This window comes from Cydia strobilella, chromosome 1 (genome assembly GCF_947568885.1).
Source record: "Cydia strobilella chromosome 1, ilCydStro3.1, whole genome shotgun sequence".
Lineage (NCBI taxonomy): Eukaryota > Metazoa > Arthropoda > Insecta > Lepidoptera > Tortricidae > Cydia > Cydia strobilella.
This window is the reverse complement of record NC_086041.1, coordinates 14,328,665-14,349,403: the sequence shown is the minus strand read 5'-3', so window position 1 is coordinate 14,349,403 and position 20,739 is coordinate 14,328,665. Positions and strand designations below refer to the sequence as shown.

At 38.5% G+C, this 20,739-nt stretch overlaps 1 protein-coding gene across 1 annotated transcript; it reads left to right on the top strand.

Moving 5' to 3' along the window:
* Positions 1-4,870: 4,870 nt before the first annotated feature.
* Positions 4,871-19,987, top strand: LOC134745888 (uncharacterized). Its single transcript, XM_063679992.1, has 3 exons — positions 4,871-5,349; positions 17,131-17,209; positions 17,848-19,987. Exons 1-3 carry the CDS (start codon positions 5,322-5,324, stop codon positions 19,802-19,804), a joined length of 2,064 nt encoding a protein of 687 aa, XP_063536062.1. The 5' UTR covers positions 4,871-5,321; the 3' UTR covers positions 19,805-19,987.
* Positions 19,988-20,739: the final 752 nt, after the last annotated feature.

The following is a 20,739-nucleotide window of genomic DNA, read 5'->3' as shown; positions in this document are numbered from 1 at the left end:
GTACCGAAGAACCGGGATTTTCATTACCAGAACCGGTACCCGAAAAGTTGAAATTTCCCGGGAGCATTCCCTAGTACTACATAACCACATCTAAATAGGTGCAGCTGCAGACACAGCAGCTGTAAGTATATACCTAAAATCAAGAAAATGAAGGGAACAAACCTACCAACTTCTTACCTCCTATACAACGATCAAGTTTGGGATTATTCTAATGCAATTATACTCACACACAATTAGGTAGCCTACTAAAGTGTTTGAAATATCTGATAAATGCCTATAAAAAAACAATGAATTTACCATCGTGTCACTCAGCCATCCGTTCCAATTTGCTTCACCTGGTTACGCAGATTGTCATTGTTTTCCACCGAAGGTGTAAATGTGTCGTGTCACTCGTGTCAGCGCGCCGGCGGGGGAGTGGGTTCGATACCCCGCACGTGGGCTGTAATCGGCTCGCTGTCATTACTGGCATTATCGTAATTGTTAAGTCGCACATTGTAATTGTGACACGTTATGCTGTGCGTTATGAGGTGAATTAAGTATATGCTGCAATTTTGTAGCTACGCTTTGTCGTTGCATTTAAGCTTTAAGGTATTGTTACACTAGGCTCAACGGCGTTCTTATACCCGCAGTATTTTAAGTGGTATTGGAGACTAAGAATAACTTACTATCATCGATTACATTGAGTTGAGCCTAACTTTAATCTTTGTCTGAGAATTAGTTGTGGTGGTTATCGTAGGAAAGGACCTTGTACTAGGTAGATTATTAACCAAGGGTTTAATGTTTTTTCTTAATAGAAAGAAAGAAAGAAAGTAAATAAATTTATTCAGGACGTTTACAGTATTGCTTAAATGTAATACACTTTTATTAATATAAAACATAAACGTCACTGAAAAGGTCTCCCCTCAGCTTGATGTCAAGTTACCTTTCAGGTATCTTGACGCTGGTCTTACGTGGAGACCTGTCCAAGCGATCGCGTCAGCACGTAAACTTAACTAACATTGGTTAAACTAAATTGAGATCAGAACAGATATTACAAATAAATATTAGGTACCTATTTCAATTTGACTTATTAAGTATATATTAATATATGGCTTATTTAATAACATAATAATATTTGTAAGACTTATTAGAGTAAAGGTTGGCACTTACAAGTGATCCACTCTTTGAGCAGATTTCTGCAAATTCAGAATATACTTTTTGTATTCTACTTTGAAAGACAAAATGGAATGTGTGTTTCTTATGGGCGGCGGTATGTTGTTCCAGCATTTCGTGGCAGAATGTCTAAAACTACCACGAAATGCAGTTGTATTGTGCCGTGGGCAGATAAGACGAGTAGCTTCTCTAACATGCCGCTGAAAAAATTGCAATTTTTTAGATAAATATTGGGGTGTCAATGACTTAATAATGCCAAATAGCATACATGCGAAATGCAATGAACGACGTGACTCCATGTTCATCAGCCCGCTGTTATTAAGGTAAGGAGTTATGTGAGTTCTGGGCGGTATAACAAAACAAAATCGAGCACATGCGTTCTGCACTCGCTGTATGAGCTTTTTTGTTTTGTATAGAAGACATCTTCCTATAACCGTATCTGCATAATTCAGTTTTGATAAGACTAGTGATTCACAAAGAGCAATTCTAACATCAGTTGACAAATATTTACGAACTTGGTATAGTATCTTAAGTCGATAAAAACATATTCTTGAAATGTCTATCACATGGTTACACCAACACCTACTTACATTTCATTTTATCACGAGCGATATAGCTTACAAGTTGTAATAAATAATTCACTAATCAAATAAACACGTTTATTTGAATATCAGTAAGGGTATTATTCCACCTGTCCAATATTTGATCAAATTTGTATTTGCGTCTCACATTTTGCTTAATGAGAGAGTGAGACGCAATACGCAATTCACATTTGATCAAATATTGGACAGGTCAGACAGGCGGAATACCACCTTCACACACATTAGGTACCTACCTATAATTGCAAAATTCTCCGATACACCTTCAATTAAAACTTGGTGAAAGTTAGTACATTTGTCGTTTTCCATACCATATTTAATCTGCTCCGAGCGGGGGCGAGTTCCAGTTATCATCCATCATGCTTATTGTCACACGAAGCGATTGCCGATAAGTAGGGCTGCCGCAGCCCGCGTGGCGCGGGGGAGTGGATTACGTGTGCGTTTGCGCAACACCGATAGCAGTGCACTTTATAACGACAACGCGCAACGTTATCAAATTACAAGCGTGCTTAGATCATGTTGACCGGTGCTTACCATTGTTACCTTTTAATATTGAAATAGGTATATACCTACTTATGTCATACTGCGTTAAAACGAGAGTTAGAATAAGATTTGTGAGCACTGTTAGCAGATTAGCAGTGACCAACACATGCAACATGCAAAGAGCTCGATTGTCATAACTACTAGGGTGGTCTACGGACCTCCACGCCGCTGTTGGTTAGGCATTTAATAAGGAACTAGCTAACGGCAAGTCATAAAGTGCCATTGTCAAAATTAAGCGGCTTCAACTTCAACTTTAGGACAGTTGAAGTAAAAATATTCAGAAGCCAAGCCGATGGGAATCGGATTCTATGGATCAACGGATGTAACCTTTTATCATTCAGTGTTTTTCCTTATACCTACAGGTAGGCAGGCATGTTCGTATGATCACTTCATGGTCCTGAAACAAAATTTACATAGTCCGATTAGGTATGAATATTTCCATTAATTACCATTAGATTATGTTTTAAAGCCCGCATCCTCCTACGGGCGACACAGGTTCCCCAGCTTACCAGTAATGTGTCGACGCTCTTATTACTTGGACACAAGGTTTATTATTACGCGAATTGTATTGATTATTATTGGTTCTGAGTAAGTGGGCCGCGTGGGCGATAGCTGCCGCAACTGGCTGCAGCCGGCCGGGTCGCTGGGAGCGCACAGGTACCGACAGTAGGCGATACAAGGCCTTTATTTAACACTTGACATAGTCTACATAGCTTGTCTATAAGTACGTGTAATACACACATACAAATAACTGCCAGTCTGTTACAGGCACTGTTGATTATGAAACTGTTCGTAATTAATTATTAGGATTTTTAAAAGTTCTTAGATATCACGCGAAACTTGTAAATTATCTGAAGCGGATTTGAATCAGCACTGCCTATATGTTTTTCATCGGTAAAAAAACCGAGATTTTTGGCTTTTGTCACATTTTCGAAAAGAACATCAATCAGATTAAGTAAAATTTAAACATGATCTTTGTCTTACTCAAAACGTTGTCCGTTACCTGTAAGGCACCTGATCAGAACAAAATTGGAACTAACAACTATTAACCTACTGGACGTCTCGTTCACTATGTAGAGACGCCTATTCACTATGAATGCTAATTTGCATAAGGCGGTTGCAATTAAAGCGCATTTACCTTATCTCGGCGGGCGAGATAGCTCGAGATATGCTGAGATAATGCCAGATTGTGGTGCAAATGGGTAGCTGTGCTAATTGTGCTTTTAATCGTAGTTCATTTATTTTTGTAACTTGTATCGATATGGCATGTTTAATATGCAGATCTGACTCCTCTGGCTTGTCTTAGCAGGCCGTCCAGGAATAGTGATAGATGTGAAAACATAAGTAGGTAATTATATCTTTAAAGTACAGTGACACCTCTACCCTCAGCTTCTATGCCTTGAGCCATCTTCGATGGAAGCCCACTACATTTTAAATTCCAACAACTGTCAATATTCCTTATACCATGGCGGGCTGCCTTTGCGTGCGTCCTATGACACGAGCAAGGTCAGTATCCCCTAGTCCTTTACATTGTAATATTATATTAACTGGTTTATACGGACTCTACGTGTAGGTTTCGGCCCCGCGCACGCCTCCCAAATGTCCGAACCGAAGCACCGTTGTTCCATGTACGGGAAATACATCAATAATCATACCTATTATAATAATTTGCCACATAGAATATTACCGGATTAATTAATATTTTCACAGTAACGTTCTCTAAGCAGGGAACGTTGAATGTATACTCGAAATGCACCGTATTAGACCGTAGTAGATAGATACAATCATCGTTTTTGCAACAAGAGACTGCGTTGATCACGATGACAAGATGGATTTTCCAATATAAAACTCCGAATTGTGTAGATATACTAGCGAAAATCCGGCAACGTTCCCGGTAGTATTCGAAAGTTTCCCAAGAAATATAGGGTAGATGAAATTCATTCATAAAGTCGCCATGCACTTTTACAGCGGTGTGTGGAGCGATTTGAAAATTGATGAAAAATATTCGCTAATACAAGAGTGAAATTACCGTTTTAACCGGGCACGTTACCGGGAAATTACCCGTCTCTTGAGAATCCGCGGTAACGGCACATACTCATTGGAGCCAATTTTGAAGAAACTTACTTAATAGATATATAAATAAATTCAAACAAACTGAATCACTATGGTAGTTCTTATAAATTAAGTTGTGCAACTTTATACTGGAAAGAAAACTACAGCAGACTAGGTACTTATATATTATAGGGAATACCCTAACAATAGTTGAACACCATGTTAAATGGACATCTCTGTTGTTGCACCTACTTTTAAAATATGTTTGTAATTTCATTATTTATTTCGGTTTTTCAATATCAATTTTTTATTTTTAGTGTTCCGTACAAAACATTGTTCACGGATCACTTCGGTCTTGCAAATCAGTTATTCAAAATTATGATTTATTTTTTCCTTGTAGGTATGTAAATCTTAAATTATTATTTTAATGATGTCTTCTGTAATAATAAATATAGTCATGGTCAATTTCGCGAAGTATTGTAAATAATTTATTGTCAGTTGATACTGAATCAAGGGGCATAGCGGAACCGCTTCCGCGAACTCACTAGTGCCATATAAGGCGGCAGTCTGTACGCGCCCGCATGCGCGCCGCGCGCATCGTATGCGCAGCGGAAGCGCTAAATTCAGCGCAAGAAACTAAATACCCAAAACCGTGCGCGCCTGCCAAATACGGCACGAATCTCGAGTTACCCCCGCCGCGCTGGCAAGCGGCCGCATCCACGAAAAACACGTAAAAACGCATTTATTTTCGTAGCGAGCCGTCTCTAATTTTAGGCCGTATGTTCGCATGAAAACTGAAAGTAATACGAGCGATTTTGGTTCGGGCCGAGATGTCTGTATTTAGATTAGAGTGCCGACCTCCGGCTGTTGATAACGACGCGCTTTTGCATAACCTCTTCGCGCGCAGTCGGAGCGCGGGTGCCGCGAGTGCAATGCTGTGTGATAGTACTGATAGTGCATTCTAACTGGATTTGGATGTCACAAATGCTGCCCGAAGGCGGAGGTAAATATTTTAAACACTGTTTTTACTGTGACGTAGATGTCATTGCTTGATCAATCGTCGTCATTCAGTAAATTAATTAAAAAAAAACATAAACACAATAATATTGAAATAAGTGCTTGTTATTAAATTATCTTCGTAATTTAACAGACTAACTTTTAAGATATTTTTTTATTTATTTCTATATAACAGGAATTGGCTAAAATAAACCTAATACTTAGTTATCGTTATCTAGTTTATCGCAATAAAAAAATTGATTTTGTCAACGCAGGGCAGCATTATTTAATTGATTGTGTGCGAAGAATTATCAATATTATCATAGTAAAGTTAGGCGGCTACTTAGTACACAACAACAAGGTAGGTAATGTAATTTGATCGTGTTCGTGTACAATTGCACCTCTCGTTTGGTCCCACGATGGTTGCACCGACGCGTCTCTTGACCTGGTTCTAACCTACTAATTATTAATCGAAATTATCGTTTCTTGCACCGTTAAACCGTTAACCCAGTGTCAAATTGTACTGGTAACCATGGTAACTCCAGGTTTAACCGGTTAACCCAGTGTCAAATTGTACTCGTAACCATGGTAACTCTAGGTTTAACCGGTTAACCCCGGGTTAGTGAATGGTGCAAGTTGCCCTTAGTTAACATAAATGTTAAGATAATCATTATGTAAGATATTTAGCACAAGACATGCCATAAAAACATTATAGTAGACTAATTGGTTTTTCCACAATTAGAATGGCTGAAACTAAACCGGGAGTTCGATTTGATCTGTCAGCTGTCAAAGGTGACAATTTTACAGATTAAACTCATCACTTTCAGAACAAACAATTTTAATAAGAATCGGTCTCCGAAGAAATAGTCACTGTGTAATTACTGTTAAGGACACTTTAAGAAGAAAATACACATGTTTCTTCAATAAAAGTCCCTTGTAAATAATTTAAATAACCCGATTTATGATTTCTAAACTTGTACAAAAATAGGAAACGGATGTGTAAAATCACGATGTTAAAGATGATTCTTTATATGCGTTAGATAAAAAAAAAAACATATAGGTACATAACTACTTGTACATATTTTGCAATGAACCATAAAACTACCTGTATGTTTTAATAGCTTTGTATTGGTTAGGTATATGACGGTAGATGACCTTGGTTATAGTTCATGACGGCAGGAGTCATGTCCTGCATCGCTGATGACGCCTACTGACTCAGGTGCATAACATAATACTACTACGTCAGCTGTCAAAACAATCTTATTTAATTACTAATACAACACTATACAATATATGGATAATTCATACAAAACATGCATAAGTAAACAATTGTACTGGATTTTATCACTATACAATTCCCAATTCAATCTATGTGGAAGATTGTGGAACCTTGATAACACGAATCTCATATTTTCATCTTAACCTTTTGGACGCCAATGACGGATATATCGGCACCGCAGGTTAATGCTGGAGGGTGTCTGCACAAAGAGGTTTTTATAAGTATATAGGTGCTTGTACATTTATTTTTTTCGAAAGTTAGATAGACTAATCTTTACACACGGATAATTATTTCTTGATTACTGTTTAGGGGGTAGTTAGGGGGCTAATTAGGGAATGCAATACCGGGATACCAGGATCCCGAAATACCGGGATCCCGCACGTAAATTAAGCGGGATCCCGCGGGATTTGCGGGAGTGAGGAGTGACGTGGTTCTTACGTGTTACTAAGTCTACTACTGGCGAAAGTTCTTTACGGAGCCTAGATGCATCTGTGGAGTGTGGAGGAAGGGGGAAGGGACACGGAAGAGAATTTCGCCCAAATTTGTCTATTTTTTGCTATCTTGTGAATTGAGTAATATTTGTTTTGATTCAATATTCAAAAATAAACATTTATTTAAATGAATAAATATTTTTGCTTGTATGTACTGTTAAGTATGTTGGAGACGGTGTATAAAGAGTTTCCAAGTACTGGCAGTACAGCAACAGTACCTACTAAGAAATTTACGCTGTGTGTGAAAGTATTTTTTGAAGGCGGAAGATTCGCAGTTCTAAATGCATGTTGTGTCAAACAATAATAAAACTATGAGGCGTATTTTATACCAGTATTGTCTTTAAGAAGTTAAATAAATAATTTTTCATCTCACTTGCTCGTAAAAGGTTACCTATACACGTAGGCGATGCGGTCCGTAAATCGTAAATTTCGACCTGGGGTTGTAGTGTATTTCGACCTGGGGTTTTAGTGTATTTTTACGTCACACTTGCTAGGTGATGCGGTTCGTAAATCCTAAATTTGGACCTAGGGTACGTACCGAGAGTATGTACGTACCGAAATTAAGCAGAAGTTTTATTTTTTCCCTCTTTTTTTCTCACAAGTGTGTTGAGACTTGTGAGGAACATTGGGCGTGCCTCGGTACAGGAATTACGAAATCGTGTAATTAGACTAATTAGGCCTTCAGTTCACTCTCGTTCGTACATTTTTGTTTACCGCCCAATCCGCCCATAATAAACAATTTCTAAATTTTGTTTACTTTTTATTTTAAACCTTCAAATTTAGTAAAATAAAAATTGTTAAATTGTCTTGCGGGATCCCGCAAATACCGGGATCCCGCGGGACTGAGACTGACAATCCCGCTAAATACCGTGATTGAATTCTTCATGCGGGATTGCATTCCCTAGTGCTAATGAAGGGAGCACTCTATTTTGTCAACTGGAACTCCTATTTACGTGGTTTTAGTTACCTACATTATAATCATATACTTAGGAACTTAACATAGGCTGTTACCTACGGTATAGTGGTAGGTTAATAGAGGACTGAGGCCATCGTTAGCAAAACCTACAATAATTTTAAGTTCTACGTAGCGCGAGAGTAGAGCCATAGGCCGGTTGGTCGTATTCTAGTCAGAGAATTACTATACATTATTATATTTTGTTCTTACTTCAGACTGATTTATCTTAATGTACTTACGTGTAAGCAAAGTAATGGTTGAAATTAATTTAAATTATATTTATTACTCATCTCGACGTTGTAACACATGCATTACTAACTTAAGCTTATAACAATACTACGAAGAAACTGTTTCCATAAAGGATTTGCCAATGCTCAAAACAAATAGAATGCGGTTTGCTATTTGGTCAGTGAACATTTGACACCTCTCACATAAGGGTAAAGAGCCGCTATGTTTATTTGCCAACTACTTACATGTACCAAGGTACTAATGATCCGTGGTTGTTAGTGGTCTGTGTTGTTACCCCATTGACATACGGCTTATTATCGCTAGATGTTGCCACATGTTGGTGGCTCTGTCTCGTTAGTCGGGAGGTGCTAAATAAACAAACTGGAGCTGGCATAGTTTCTTGCAACGTACTAACTGTCAGGCCTAGATTGGAAGAAGTGGTAAAGGCAGAATGGGAAACTTTAATCGGACTTGCCATTGATTCCGGGAAGGGAAAATTTCCAACGCCACATCACTAATTACTACTGATAATGATTTTCTTCCCTGATTTGTAAATGCAGCTAACAATGAGAAATTACTGATTTCGAAAATTTGTCTCTTGAATATTATTAAATTTCCTCGTAATCAAAGTGAAAAGTAGAGTGTGTAGCTCGGCTGAAAAGCATAATTTCAGTTTTGACTGAAATGAGTGCCTTCCATAATGAATGAGTATAGACCTTAGCCATAGTTTGCAAGGTGAATGCAAGTACATACGTAGGTCACACTAAATAACTTTTACTTCTTCGTCAGCGAGTATACACCCACTGTTGGGCATATGCTTCCAATCTTCCTCCAAGCAGCCCGCCTCCGCCAGAGTGGGCCAGCAATATTTTTGATGTCCTCCTCCCATCTGGTTGGAGGTCTGTGATCCGGTCTTTTAGAACGAGGCCTCCACGCTATAGGACCTACCTACTTGCTCCACCTCCCATGACATCGGCGACATACGTGCCCGCCGGCCCAGGCCCATTTCAGAGTTGCGTCGACCGATACCTACTACTTTGGTCCTTCGCCGGATCTCATTTCGGATTGTATAGCAGAGAGATAGTTATACCGAGCATACTGCGTTCCATAGCTCGATTAGCTCATTGGGTGACTTTAAGTCTCTTCATTCGGCAGATCGTTATTACAATAGCGTAACGTAACGTTTAGCAAGCGTAGGTCATGGCGGGCAATAGTGGCAATACATATTTTATTACTTATACTTTGGTCTTTAGTGATTTACAGATTTAGGTATATTGGCTTGGAATACATTCTTCAGTTTACCACATTCTTAACTTTTTTAAGGCACCAAAACTGAAATCGTGAAAGGTTAGGTAACTGTCCCGTTGAACATCGACATGATCAGCCGAAATGTATTTTTTTAAAATAAGTATTAGAAGATAGTGTTTGCCAGGCCACGGTCGCAGATGAAAGAAAGATTTTGAATCTTATTGATCGACACCTACTTTATATAAAAGAAATATAATGTCTACTTGTATCCCGATAGGCTTCTTGACATTCCCAGGAAACTGAATGAATACTGTAAATACATATAAATATAAATTTATAGCACTAACTCTAACGTTGTCATTTGTCGTCGTTGTCGTTGGTTTAATACGTGTTTCATAATATTCACTACAGAAAATGTCTACATGCTGCTGTAGACATTTTCTATTCTTACTTGTTTTGATACAACTATACTACTATTTGGTAGTAGGTGGGTATTTATTTGGTATTTCTATTCACACAGATATTGCAGCAAGTCGCATGCCATTAGCCATAGACGTTACAGGTCAATAATTTGGTAGGTATACCATACCTTTTAGGTTTTTAGTTATGCTAACTAAACCATAAAACATTGTGGTTAAAAGATATTACGGCATAATATGAAAAGCAGATCTAAATGATAATACAAGTATAAGTAAATGATAATAGAAGTATACTTAATGTTAATAGGATTATGCCAGCATAATGTTACACATCCTTACAGGGCGTTTCGCTTTGTAAGACACCATTAATATTGCTCCTACGCGCTCATGATTCATTCTTCAATGCTCCTAATAAAGCCAATATTAACATTCATGTATAATTTATAAGAAAATAAAACCGTATACGCTTTGTTTTGGATTTGTGTCAGTTGCCAAAATATGTGTCATCTCATATTTGCACCCACAATGCAGTAAACAACAGCTTTGCGCATGAGCTTGTATATTGTAGGATTTGTAGGTACCTACGTACAATATACCTTGAAACACTAATAGGTGGTACCTGCCTGCTAGAAATATAAAAGGGCCCACTGATTACCAGTCCCCCGGACGATATCGGCCTGTCAGTTGTTCGGAGCTGTCAAATTTTTGTTCTAACTGACAGGCTGATATCGCCCGGCGGACTGATAACAGTCCGCCGGGCGATATCAGCCTGTCAGTGGACCCCTTAATATTTGTTATCGCATTTCATCATCAATTCATCATCATTAACTTAAGAGTTATTTTCTTGTCGGTGGAGTATCTTCCAGCTTTCCCTATCCCGCGCCAGCTCTTTGACTTTTTGATACGTAACGACCCCTACTTTTTCTTTCACTTGATCTAAAAAGCTGCGTCTGGGTTTTCCTCTACCCCGCTTCCTTCCTATCCGCCCCTACAGGATAGTTTTAAAGAAGTAGTCGTGTCGTATCAAGTGTCCAATCATTTTCCCGCGTCTATTTGCAATAGTGTTCAGAATAGCTCTTCTTTCACTCACTCTTCTTAGCACCTCCTCATTCGTTATCCTGTCTCTCCAACTAATGCCTTCCATTCGCCTCCAGCACCACATTTCAAATGCTTCCATTCTCTTTCTATCTCTCAGGGTCATTGTCCACGTTTCACTTCCATAAAGGGTTATTATCCAGATGTACACCTTAATCAGTAGCTTCTTGCTTCTGCATGATAAACGGGATTTCAACAATTGTTTCTTCTGGTTGAAAGCTTTTTTTGCCATAGCAATCCTTGCAACGATGTCTGGTGTGCACCTGGAGTCCCTGGTAATTAAGCTACCTATATTTGAAACTTACAACCTGCTGAATTGGGATGCTGTTGAGAACTATTGGAGGATGATTAGTTTTGCGTTTTGAAGTTGTAAGGGTCTTAGTTTTCTTTATGTTTATCTTTAAGCCTGTGTCCATTGTCAACATTAGATGTTCTAGTTGAGCTGAAGTTTCTGCAAACGCCGCGATGTCGTCTGCAAATCGTATAAAATGTATTTTCTCCCCATTGAATTTTACCCCTCCCTTGTCTGCTTCAACAATTTTTCGTATAGCGTATTCTATGTATATATTAAATATTAAAGGTGAAAGTGGACACCCCTGTCGTACTCCTTGTCTAATCCTTGCATTCCCAATTTCCTCTCCCACTTCCATCAACGCCTCCTGCTCCTTGTAAAGTTGGTAGATTATTCTTCTATCTCTATAGTCTACTCCTACTTCTTTCAAGATGCTCATCATTTTTCTCCAGTTAACTTTATCAAAGGTTAAGTTATCGCATTTAAGAAACCAAATTTATGACTTTTTCTACACTTTTATGCTGCAAATGCTAATACTGCCATGCATAATTAACTTGGTCCGACTCTACACCTTTATTACAACTATAAAAATGATCTCTACACGTTAGTTATTTAAAATTGACTAAAACTAATTGTGGCAAAGTTAACGGACGAGTATATTTCCTCATCAAAGAAACAATCATCTGAAAATGAACACAAAAGCATAGAGTAACTGATACTAGAGTGTTACTGTCATAGTAAATTTTGTAACCCCAGTAAATTCACTGCCATCTGTCGACACACTTTAAAACTAAAAATGAACATTTATAAAAATACGATAGAATGTATTTAAATATAGATAAATGATTTTTTTATTTGTATTAATTATTTTTATGATTTTGACCCATGTTCTTTCACTGATATGCGTTAAAATTGTTAAATAACAAACGAAACCGTCAACGCCATCTATACGACTGTAGGCCAAAACTAGTAGCGCCCTCTGAACGAGAATCAAATTTTCTTGATTTTCGAGGCACGTTTTTTCCTTAGACTGTATCCATCTATTACGGAGTTATATCTATCTTTGACAAAAGTAAACTGGCACGCGTTTTACCGGCATACTTTCACAAGTTTCCAAGATTCAATAAACCCAAAATATCCACTCCTTTTACCCACATAGCAGTGTTTACACTCGTAGAACGGCCCAATTAAAATGTGTATTACGTAACGGGAATAAGGTTAAATCTCCCGTGACAGGCGCACCCGGTGACGCGGTACACTTGGCGGTACGCCAGACTGCGTCTCGTGACGTCACTGCTGGGTTGCCCGCATGTGTAATATGTTATAGTAACATTAGTAAGGTACCAACCTGTCCAATTTCTTGGTCCAATGTGCATTGCGTCTCACTTTCTCACTAAGCAAAATGTGAGACGCAAATACACATATTGGAAAATAAAATTGGACAGGTGGAATACCAACATATGCACCAGAGATTCATATACCTCGTTTATTTATATTAATCATTCATTAGGAGGTTTAGGTCTAAAATCTTTTGTCCGAAGTAATTATAATGCTATTCGTACAGATATTCGAGATATGAGCAAAAATCTGAAAAAAGGTACCTTCAACCGCCCTCTACACCCTTAGCTAACCCCCCACCCCCGCGGACTTTTAGTATGTTCATCTGTACACCACAAGGTATAACTGTACCAATTTTCAAAACTACACGAATTATTTCCGCAGATCGCCCATCTTCGGCGACCCACCCATCCGGCGATCGCCCATCTTTGACGTAGCTATTTAGTAGGTATCCGTGTAAACGCGGATAAAATCAAAAGTTTGAAAATTATGAATGGTCAGGTGCTTTGCCCATAATTAATAATTATAGTATTCGTTAAGTAATATTTCATATTTTCCTTTAACGATATATCCTATCAGATCATGGGCCCAGCCCAGCCCGCTTCCACTGCGCATGTATTGTATAAATCCCAAATAGTCCCATGTCGCATGGGTTGCATTACTAGAGATTACCTGTAGTTCATGATTCAAAGCACAAAACAGAATTGTAGGAAGCTTCTTTATTTTTCACAAGTCAAGAAAAACTCGAATAAGATTCTATTGAATGGGTTTCACGTTACTGGACTTATATTATTATGGCTAGAAAACGGACTATTTTTGATTCTGTATACTACAGACATTTTTTTCTTAGAGTAGGGTAAAACTGGGTTACTTATAAAAGTAATTACTATATTTATAAGATTTATTATGTATGTGCAGACAACCGGTTAAAGGAAATAAGGACTATGGGTAGGTTCACACGGCGTTTATTTTTCCGGAATACGGAATTTTATCGAATACCGTAGTGACAGCAAAATTTGAATGGCAACGTTCAAAATGGTTCACACGGCGTCTATGCGGGAAAGCCGTCTAGCCGTGTGAACGATTTTGAACGTTGCCTATCTACCTATAGTTGATCATTCGAATGGACCTCGTTGTTCTTATAACAAACTAGCGACCCGCCCCGGCTTCGTACGGGTTATACAAAACCTTAACAAATTATACACCTAAATCTACCTCAAGAATCACTATATAAGGTAATAGGTAAAAATCGCATGAAAATCCGTTCAGTACTTTTTAAGTTTATCGCGACTATCGCGAGCATACATAGCATACATACATCGCGAGCTTACATACAGACAGACAGACGCGGCGGGGGACTTTGTGTAGTGACTGGTGTAGTGATTTATAGTTATACATTGGCGCTATATTAAATGTAATTTTTTCCCTTATTAGATGCGTATTAGCATAGAAGTAAGCCATCTTCGTTTATATATAGCGATGTGTAAATAATATATACCGGCGTGCGCGTGACTCATTGTGTTTACTATGGCGCTTTATTAGCGACTCGGTAAGATAGCCCAGCTGTCGGTCAATTCAATTCTCAATGGACTTTGTTTAGAACATTATTTACTGATATTTTATATCTACACATTAAATAGGTACCTAAGTAGGGTAGGTATGTTTGTTTTTTGATAACTTAGTGTTTTAATTTGTTTAGATATTACAATAGACTCCTCCTCACAATATTTCGTCGGGTGAGAATACGTTTGACTCGTTTGAGCCATACGCCGACACTCGTGTAATACACACAACTTTTCACTTCAGCAGTGAGAACATATTAGACAACCTGAAAAATGTAATCCTTCTTCATCACTTACTTATTCACTCATGTTTTCTTAAGATATTCTAACAATTTAGTTTAATTACTGCAATAAAACACAAAAACAAAACGTAATAAATTTCAGTAAAACGAACATCAATTGACACTTCAATCGATAACTTTTTTTTTGTATTTAGAACTTGTATCAGACCCCGTATGTTGAAATGACATTTGAATATAAAGGTCACTTGAATGTCATCTTGTCTCACTCAGTGAGCAAAATGCGATTTTGCTCACTGTTTTTATGTAACAAAGTACCCTTGTACGAGCTGTTGAGGTGAAAAGTATATTACGATAATTACAAAAATTAATCACAATAACTCATTTTATCGAAAAACTCTCACACGGTTGCAATTTAAGATGAATTACATATTTAAAGTTTGGAGTGAAAATACCGGGCGCAGGTTTTTTTTTTTTTTTTTTTCTGTTTACGACAGCCAACATGGCAATGATATTATATTATGTGATACTATAATGATACATATTTAGCAAAATAATTAAAAGTATTTTGGTGAAATATCGTATTATTTAGCATTTTATTTATATAATAACAAATAAATATTTACTTTATATCGTGTAATATACATTCAAACTGTTTGGCGAGGACGTATGGATTACGGTCAATGAGGTTGTATTTATATGCTGCTAAAAGAAAAATCATGGAATGGTAACGTCACGGTTTGGCTCGCTTCTGATTGGTGTTTCAGTCAAAATGGCCGATTGGAGTATTTTGCACTTTTATTTTATTGAAAATATTAATAACCCTGACGTTTATATTGAAATTGGGCCATTTTTAGGGTTCCATACCCAAAGGGTAAAAACAGGACCCTATTACTAAAACTCCGCTGTCCGTCTGTCTGTCACCAGGCTGTATCTCATGAACCGCGATAGCTAGACAGTTGAAATTTTCACAGATGATGTATTTCTGTTGCCGCTATAACAACAAATAGGTACTAAAAAGTACGGAACCCTCGGCGGGTGAGTCCGACTCGCACTTGTCCGGTTTTTTTTAAACATCATATTAACATATATGTTTCTTTGAAACCATTATTTCCATGATTCTTGGTTGCTGTTATTATGCCAAATGAAATTGACAACCCGTTGCTATCTAGAAATATATGCCCAAAATATATTTTCATTTAGCACTCGTCTGGATAATAGGGACCAAGAGATAACATAGGATACGGGATCAGACCCTGATCTCCTTAGATCAGACCCAGCTAGGTGCTCTCGTACCTATACCCATACTCATTTTGGAAAAGGAGCTAGAGACCCTAGCCAAGGCTGAATTACAGTACGGCTGAAGTACAAAAGTAACTGGAGTATACTCATATACTAAGAGTATACTCGTTGTTGCCGTAAAAGGAGAGTCTATTTTGCTCAAGCGTTGCGAAATTGGTATCATCCTTTATTTTGGGACGCGCCTTTCGCGGCGCGCGTATTTCGGGCGCGCTCGGGTTACCTCGCGAGAACTCGCTTCTTTTTACCTCTTTTGCTCTGCGCGGAATCAGGGCTGTCAATCATTCTAGCATTTGGAAACTAACTAAATTAAGCTGTGCCCTTTAGTTAGGTTTGTTTATAACTTAGTCAATTAAAATTAGTTTAAAAGGCCTATTATTAAATGTGTCTTAATTTCAATTTACTTAAATTATAAAAATCCGGTTTAATAATTCTTGGAAAATAAAAACTTATTAGTGGTTGCCGCTCTATATGCAGCTTTTAATGTATTTTTTAATACAGTTGCTCAAAAAGTGCTACTTTACGTAGCTGTTTAGCGCGCGGAAAGTTGGTTTTCGCGAACTAGTGCTTTTTACTTTTCCAATTTTTTTAAATTTATACTTGTTCCAAATCATGACTACTTATTGATGAGTGTTAATATTAATTTCCTTTAAACGTCGTTATCAACATAAAAACCTACTGTTAATGTAAGAATACGAAAAATATACATACTCATTTCATATTTTATTACTTAGGTACCTCTTCATCATTATAACACGTTTATTTTTTAATATTGAATATTGAAAAACCGTTCTTTGTCTGAATGTCCTGTCAAAGAAGAGGATGTTTTTCTTACTGCAAGCAAAAAAAAGCAAAGTTTCCAAAGGCAACATTCGATATTGTTTTTATAAATATACGACACACAAATAATCGCAAATAACGATACTTAAAAAACACTTCTTCATAATGTCAAAAATTTTCACTGCAAAAGTTCCTTACTTGTTGTTTTTCTTATTTTTTCGCAACTGTATTTAAAAAACATCGTTCGATATACGTGCGGAAATGTCATTCTTCACTCGTCCCGAGTCTCGTGAAGTAATGACCTACTTTCCGCACTAGCATCGAAATGTACTATAAACTCTTTTTATCAGACTACATGCAAAATATAACGGTTTATTTTTGTAGGGGCATAAATTTCATTCAAAATGTAGATGAATCTGTATCTACCTTTTGACAAGTTTGTTTGGCCCTATGACTTCATAGACAGGTAGATATCTAATTAAGTCCGCCTTTATTACTTCACAGGAATTATTTGTAAATTTATTTGAATGTTGTCTATAATTTCGAACTAATTGTTGTTCCAGAAGTGATGCGCCGCGTGGCGTGCGCTGACGTGTGTCCCGCGCCGCTCGCGCCGCCTGCGCCGCTTCATCCCGCCAATAGGTAAACTAATTACCTCAACATTGCCTGAAGGCATACCTACCTACTTACGAGATAACTTTATAAAAATAGCATATTACAAATCTAGGGCAGTAAAGTAAGAAATGGCTTCGCCTCGGCTGACAACTATTATAGTGATACGTGTTATCTGGGTACGTAGCTAAGATGCCAATCGTTTACGCTCCGTAGCGAATGACACGCAACTGTCTGTGCCGCACTAATATGGAAGAATGATAGAGAGAGATTACCGTATCTTTCGCTGCGGAGCGAACGATTGGCATCTTGGCTAGGCACCCTGAGGTTTCTTATTTACTGGCCGAGGTGTGTAGTTATACTATTTTTCTGTTCGACGGAGCCGGAAAGAACAACCAGAAATAATACATTACGATACAAGTGCGAAAAGTAGGAAATTTGCAACGAGTGGCGATAAATTAAAACACGACCGAAGGGGGGGGGGGAAGGGGTTGTGAATTACCTTTAAGCACGTGTATTGTACAACGTTTTACAGTACATAATGGCCCTTTAAATTTTCCATTATTTCATTCAGATTTTCGTTACTCGCGGTAGGGCCTCTGTTGCGTTTCATCTCTTTATGTCTAATGATGTATGTACCTAAGTGTAATTAAACCATTTCTTTCCAGACCATCAGAAAATAAGGAGTTACTCCGGCAGCAGCTACTTTCAGCGAGTAAAGCGCGCGCTGACAAGGGTGAGCAGCCCAAGCCCAAGCACCGCAGCCGCCAGAAGAACCGATGGAAGCTCAAGTTCCACCACCAGGCCCTTCCCCAAGAGTACCTCGACCACTACGAGCAGAGCCTCCAAAAAGTCAATAAAACCAAGAACCCGGAGAAACCTAAAGCGGAACCCATCGATCTCAATAACATCACAAACGAAACCTTCAAAATATGGGCGCAAAGGTTAGCGGGCATTCAGAATGAGACTGGGACTTTAACTGTACCAAACATGGCTAAAGCACCTAAAAAGGACGAGAAGAAGAAAAATCCGGCCATCGCTCCGAGTAAGATTGTCACTTACGAAGATCTGCCGTACATGGGGGAAATGACGCTAAATAATTCCAAGCCTAGAAGAGGCCGCAAACCCAAGAAGGCAGACATTTGCCATCTCATTTATGAAAACTACGGGACTGTTGTACCCGGACAACCTCCGCCTCAGGTGGAGAGAAATCAGCTTAGTTTGTGTCCACCGTTACGAAGTGACGGATTAAGTACATCCAAAACCGACTTACAGAACAAAATAATCTCAAACTTGTTGGAAAGGAAGCTGTCACAGGAAAATAAGAAAAGATTAGAAACTCTGACGCCGCCACAGTTCGCCAGTCCAGACGAGCCGATGCCCGAAGCCCCCGTCACTATCGCCGGTCCCTTGCACAGCGACGAGGAGCCTCTCAATCTTTGCATAAGAGATCTGCACGAGCTGAAGATTCAAATTCAAAAGAAATTCGGCAATATTTATATGTCACTACCTGAAGTAAAGACTGAACCTGAAACTGAAATAATGGAGGATAAAGAACAGCCCAATGCCATATCTGTAATTCAAAGGAATACTAATCTTCCTGCTACAGCTAGCAGTTCACCCGACCTGTCACGGCTGAACCGGAACGTGTCCCCGACGCTATCGGAACCTGCTCAATCAACGGCGACTCCCGATGGGGACGGAAAGTTCCCCGGCTACGTGTACTGGCCTAACGCGGGCATATACATGCACCCTTTAGCCCTACAGACGCAACTCCTCTACTATCAGAGGCTAGCGGCGTCGGGCCAGCTGCCGTTCTCACCTGAAGAACAAGAGAGGTTATCTACTCCGAGTAGTGTAAGCGAAAGCATATCTACGGAACCTTCACCACCGGTAGAAGATAACAAGAATAAATTAGTTTTAAAACAAATTTCAGAGTTACTAGACCCTAACGTAATAAAGAAAACCGAGGAATCTAAAAACCCCGATTTGGTTAAGATGAAGAGGTCATCTCCAAATCCCGTACCAGTGCAGGCGCCGGTCAAGCGAAAGAGGTCGGCGATCTTCATTCCTCCAGTACCAACCAAGACTAATTCCACGACGCCAACTACAGAAGTCAGCATCTGCAAATTTAAATTTACTGGGGGATCAAAGCCCTCCTTACAAGAAAAAAAGATGCTTTCCGTAGATTCTGGAGGGAATTTCAGATACTACAGTGGAACAGGCAACAAAGGGAATAAGGGTTATGATTACTTGCATAGAGACTCCAATCAGGGTCGAGCTCAGTTAGCCGAAGCCTCTGTCTCAAGTCGGCCTAAAATCGAGGCACCGGCGACTGCTTCGAGTAAAGAAGACTTGAGTAAGAGGAAGAGAAAATCCCGGAAAAGTCTACAGAGGGAGAAGCTGGAGCAAACCTTTAAGGAAAAAGGTTTTTTGATTCAAACCCAGCAACTGCAGTCAGCGGAAGGCGCCACATATTGCAAGTTCAGGCAACTCCGGAAATTTACGAGATATCTGTTTAGGAGTTGGAAAGATTATTTGCCAGGCGAGTTGGATGAGAGGACAGGTGAAGCTGTGAACCCGCAGCCGTCCCCTTCAGAAGGGCCTGCCAGTGAGTGGGGGTAAAGACCTATACTTATTGGACTGTTTTTACAGACTATGAAGGTTCCTCGTTGAGTGTCCGCGTTTAGTGCTCTGCCTGTCTAGCTAATTGGAGAGAACACTATAATTATTGACTTGCGTGTTAAAAACTGAATATTAAAACAAGTGCCTGTCACAACACGAGTAAAAGGACTTACAGGCCAATTCGAACGTGCACTGACATCAAACTGATATTAGAATCATATCGGTTAGCTGTCATTCATGATTCCAATATCATTCTAATATCGGTTTGATGTCAGTGCACGTTCGAATTGGCTTGTTATTGAAGATTGTTTAATTATAGCCAAAGAATGTTGTATACTGGCTTCTAAAGTGCATTTAACTTGCTGTAGTGAGATTTTAAATTTGGACTTATGCTGCTGAATTTAGAGAGGGCTGGTTGTTGATTGTGTCCGTCCATTATTTAATTGTGTATTGCCGTAAACTTTATGGACATTGTTTAATTAATCCATAGTTTACCCTTTACAGTTGTGCTTCGTTAAATTTCGTTATCTATGTGTTGTGCATTTTAAAACTTCGCTTGAAATAATATGATACGGTAAATATCATTAGTGAGAAACTTGTATGTGCCTTTTTTAATCTAATGTTATTGTGAGGGTACAAATATCTAGATTATAATTCTCAATCAACAATGTTTATGTAGACATAGAAAACTAATGAAACTAGTCATTTAACACCTCTAACGTAGATTATTTAAATAAGCGTTAATGAGAGTTTACTAAAACTGCATTCACGGCTGAACGTTTCTACTGTTGTATTTAATGTAGTTAAAATGGATCTAAATATTTGTATTACACTTGCAGCTAACCTTTATTATAACTATCTATATTTACACTCACATAAGTAGTTAAAACCATTTGTTTATTTATATAATAAATACTGTATTGGTTGTATGTAGC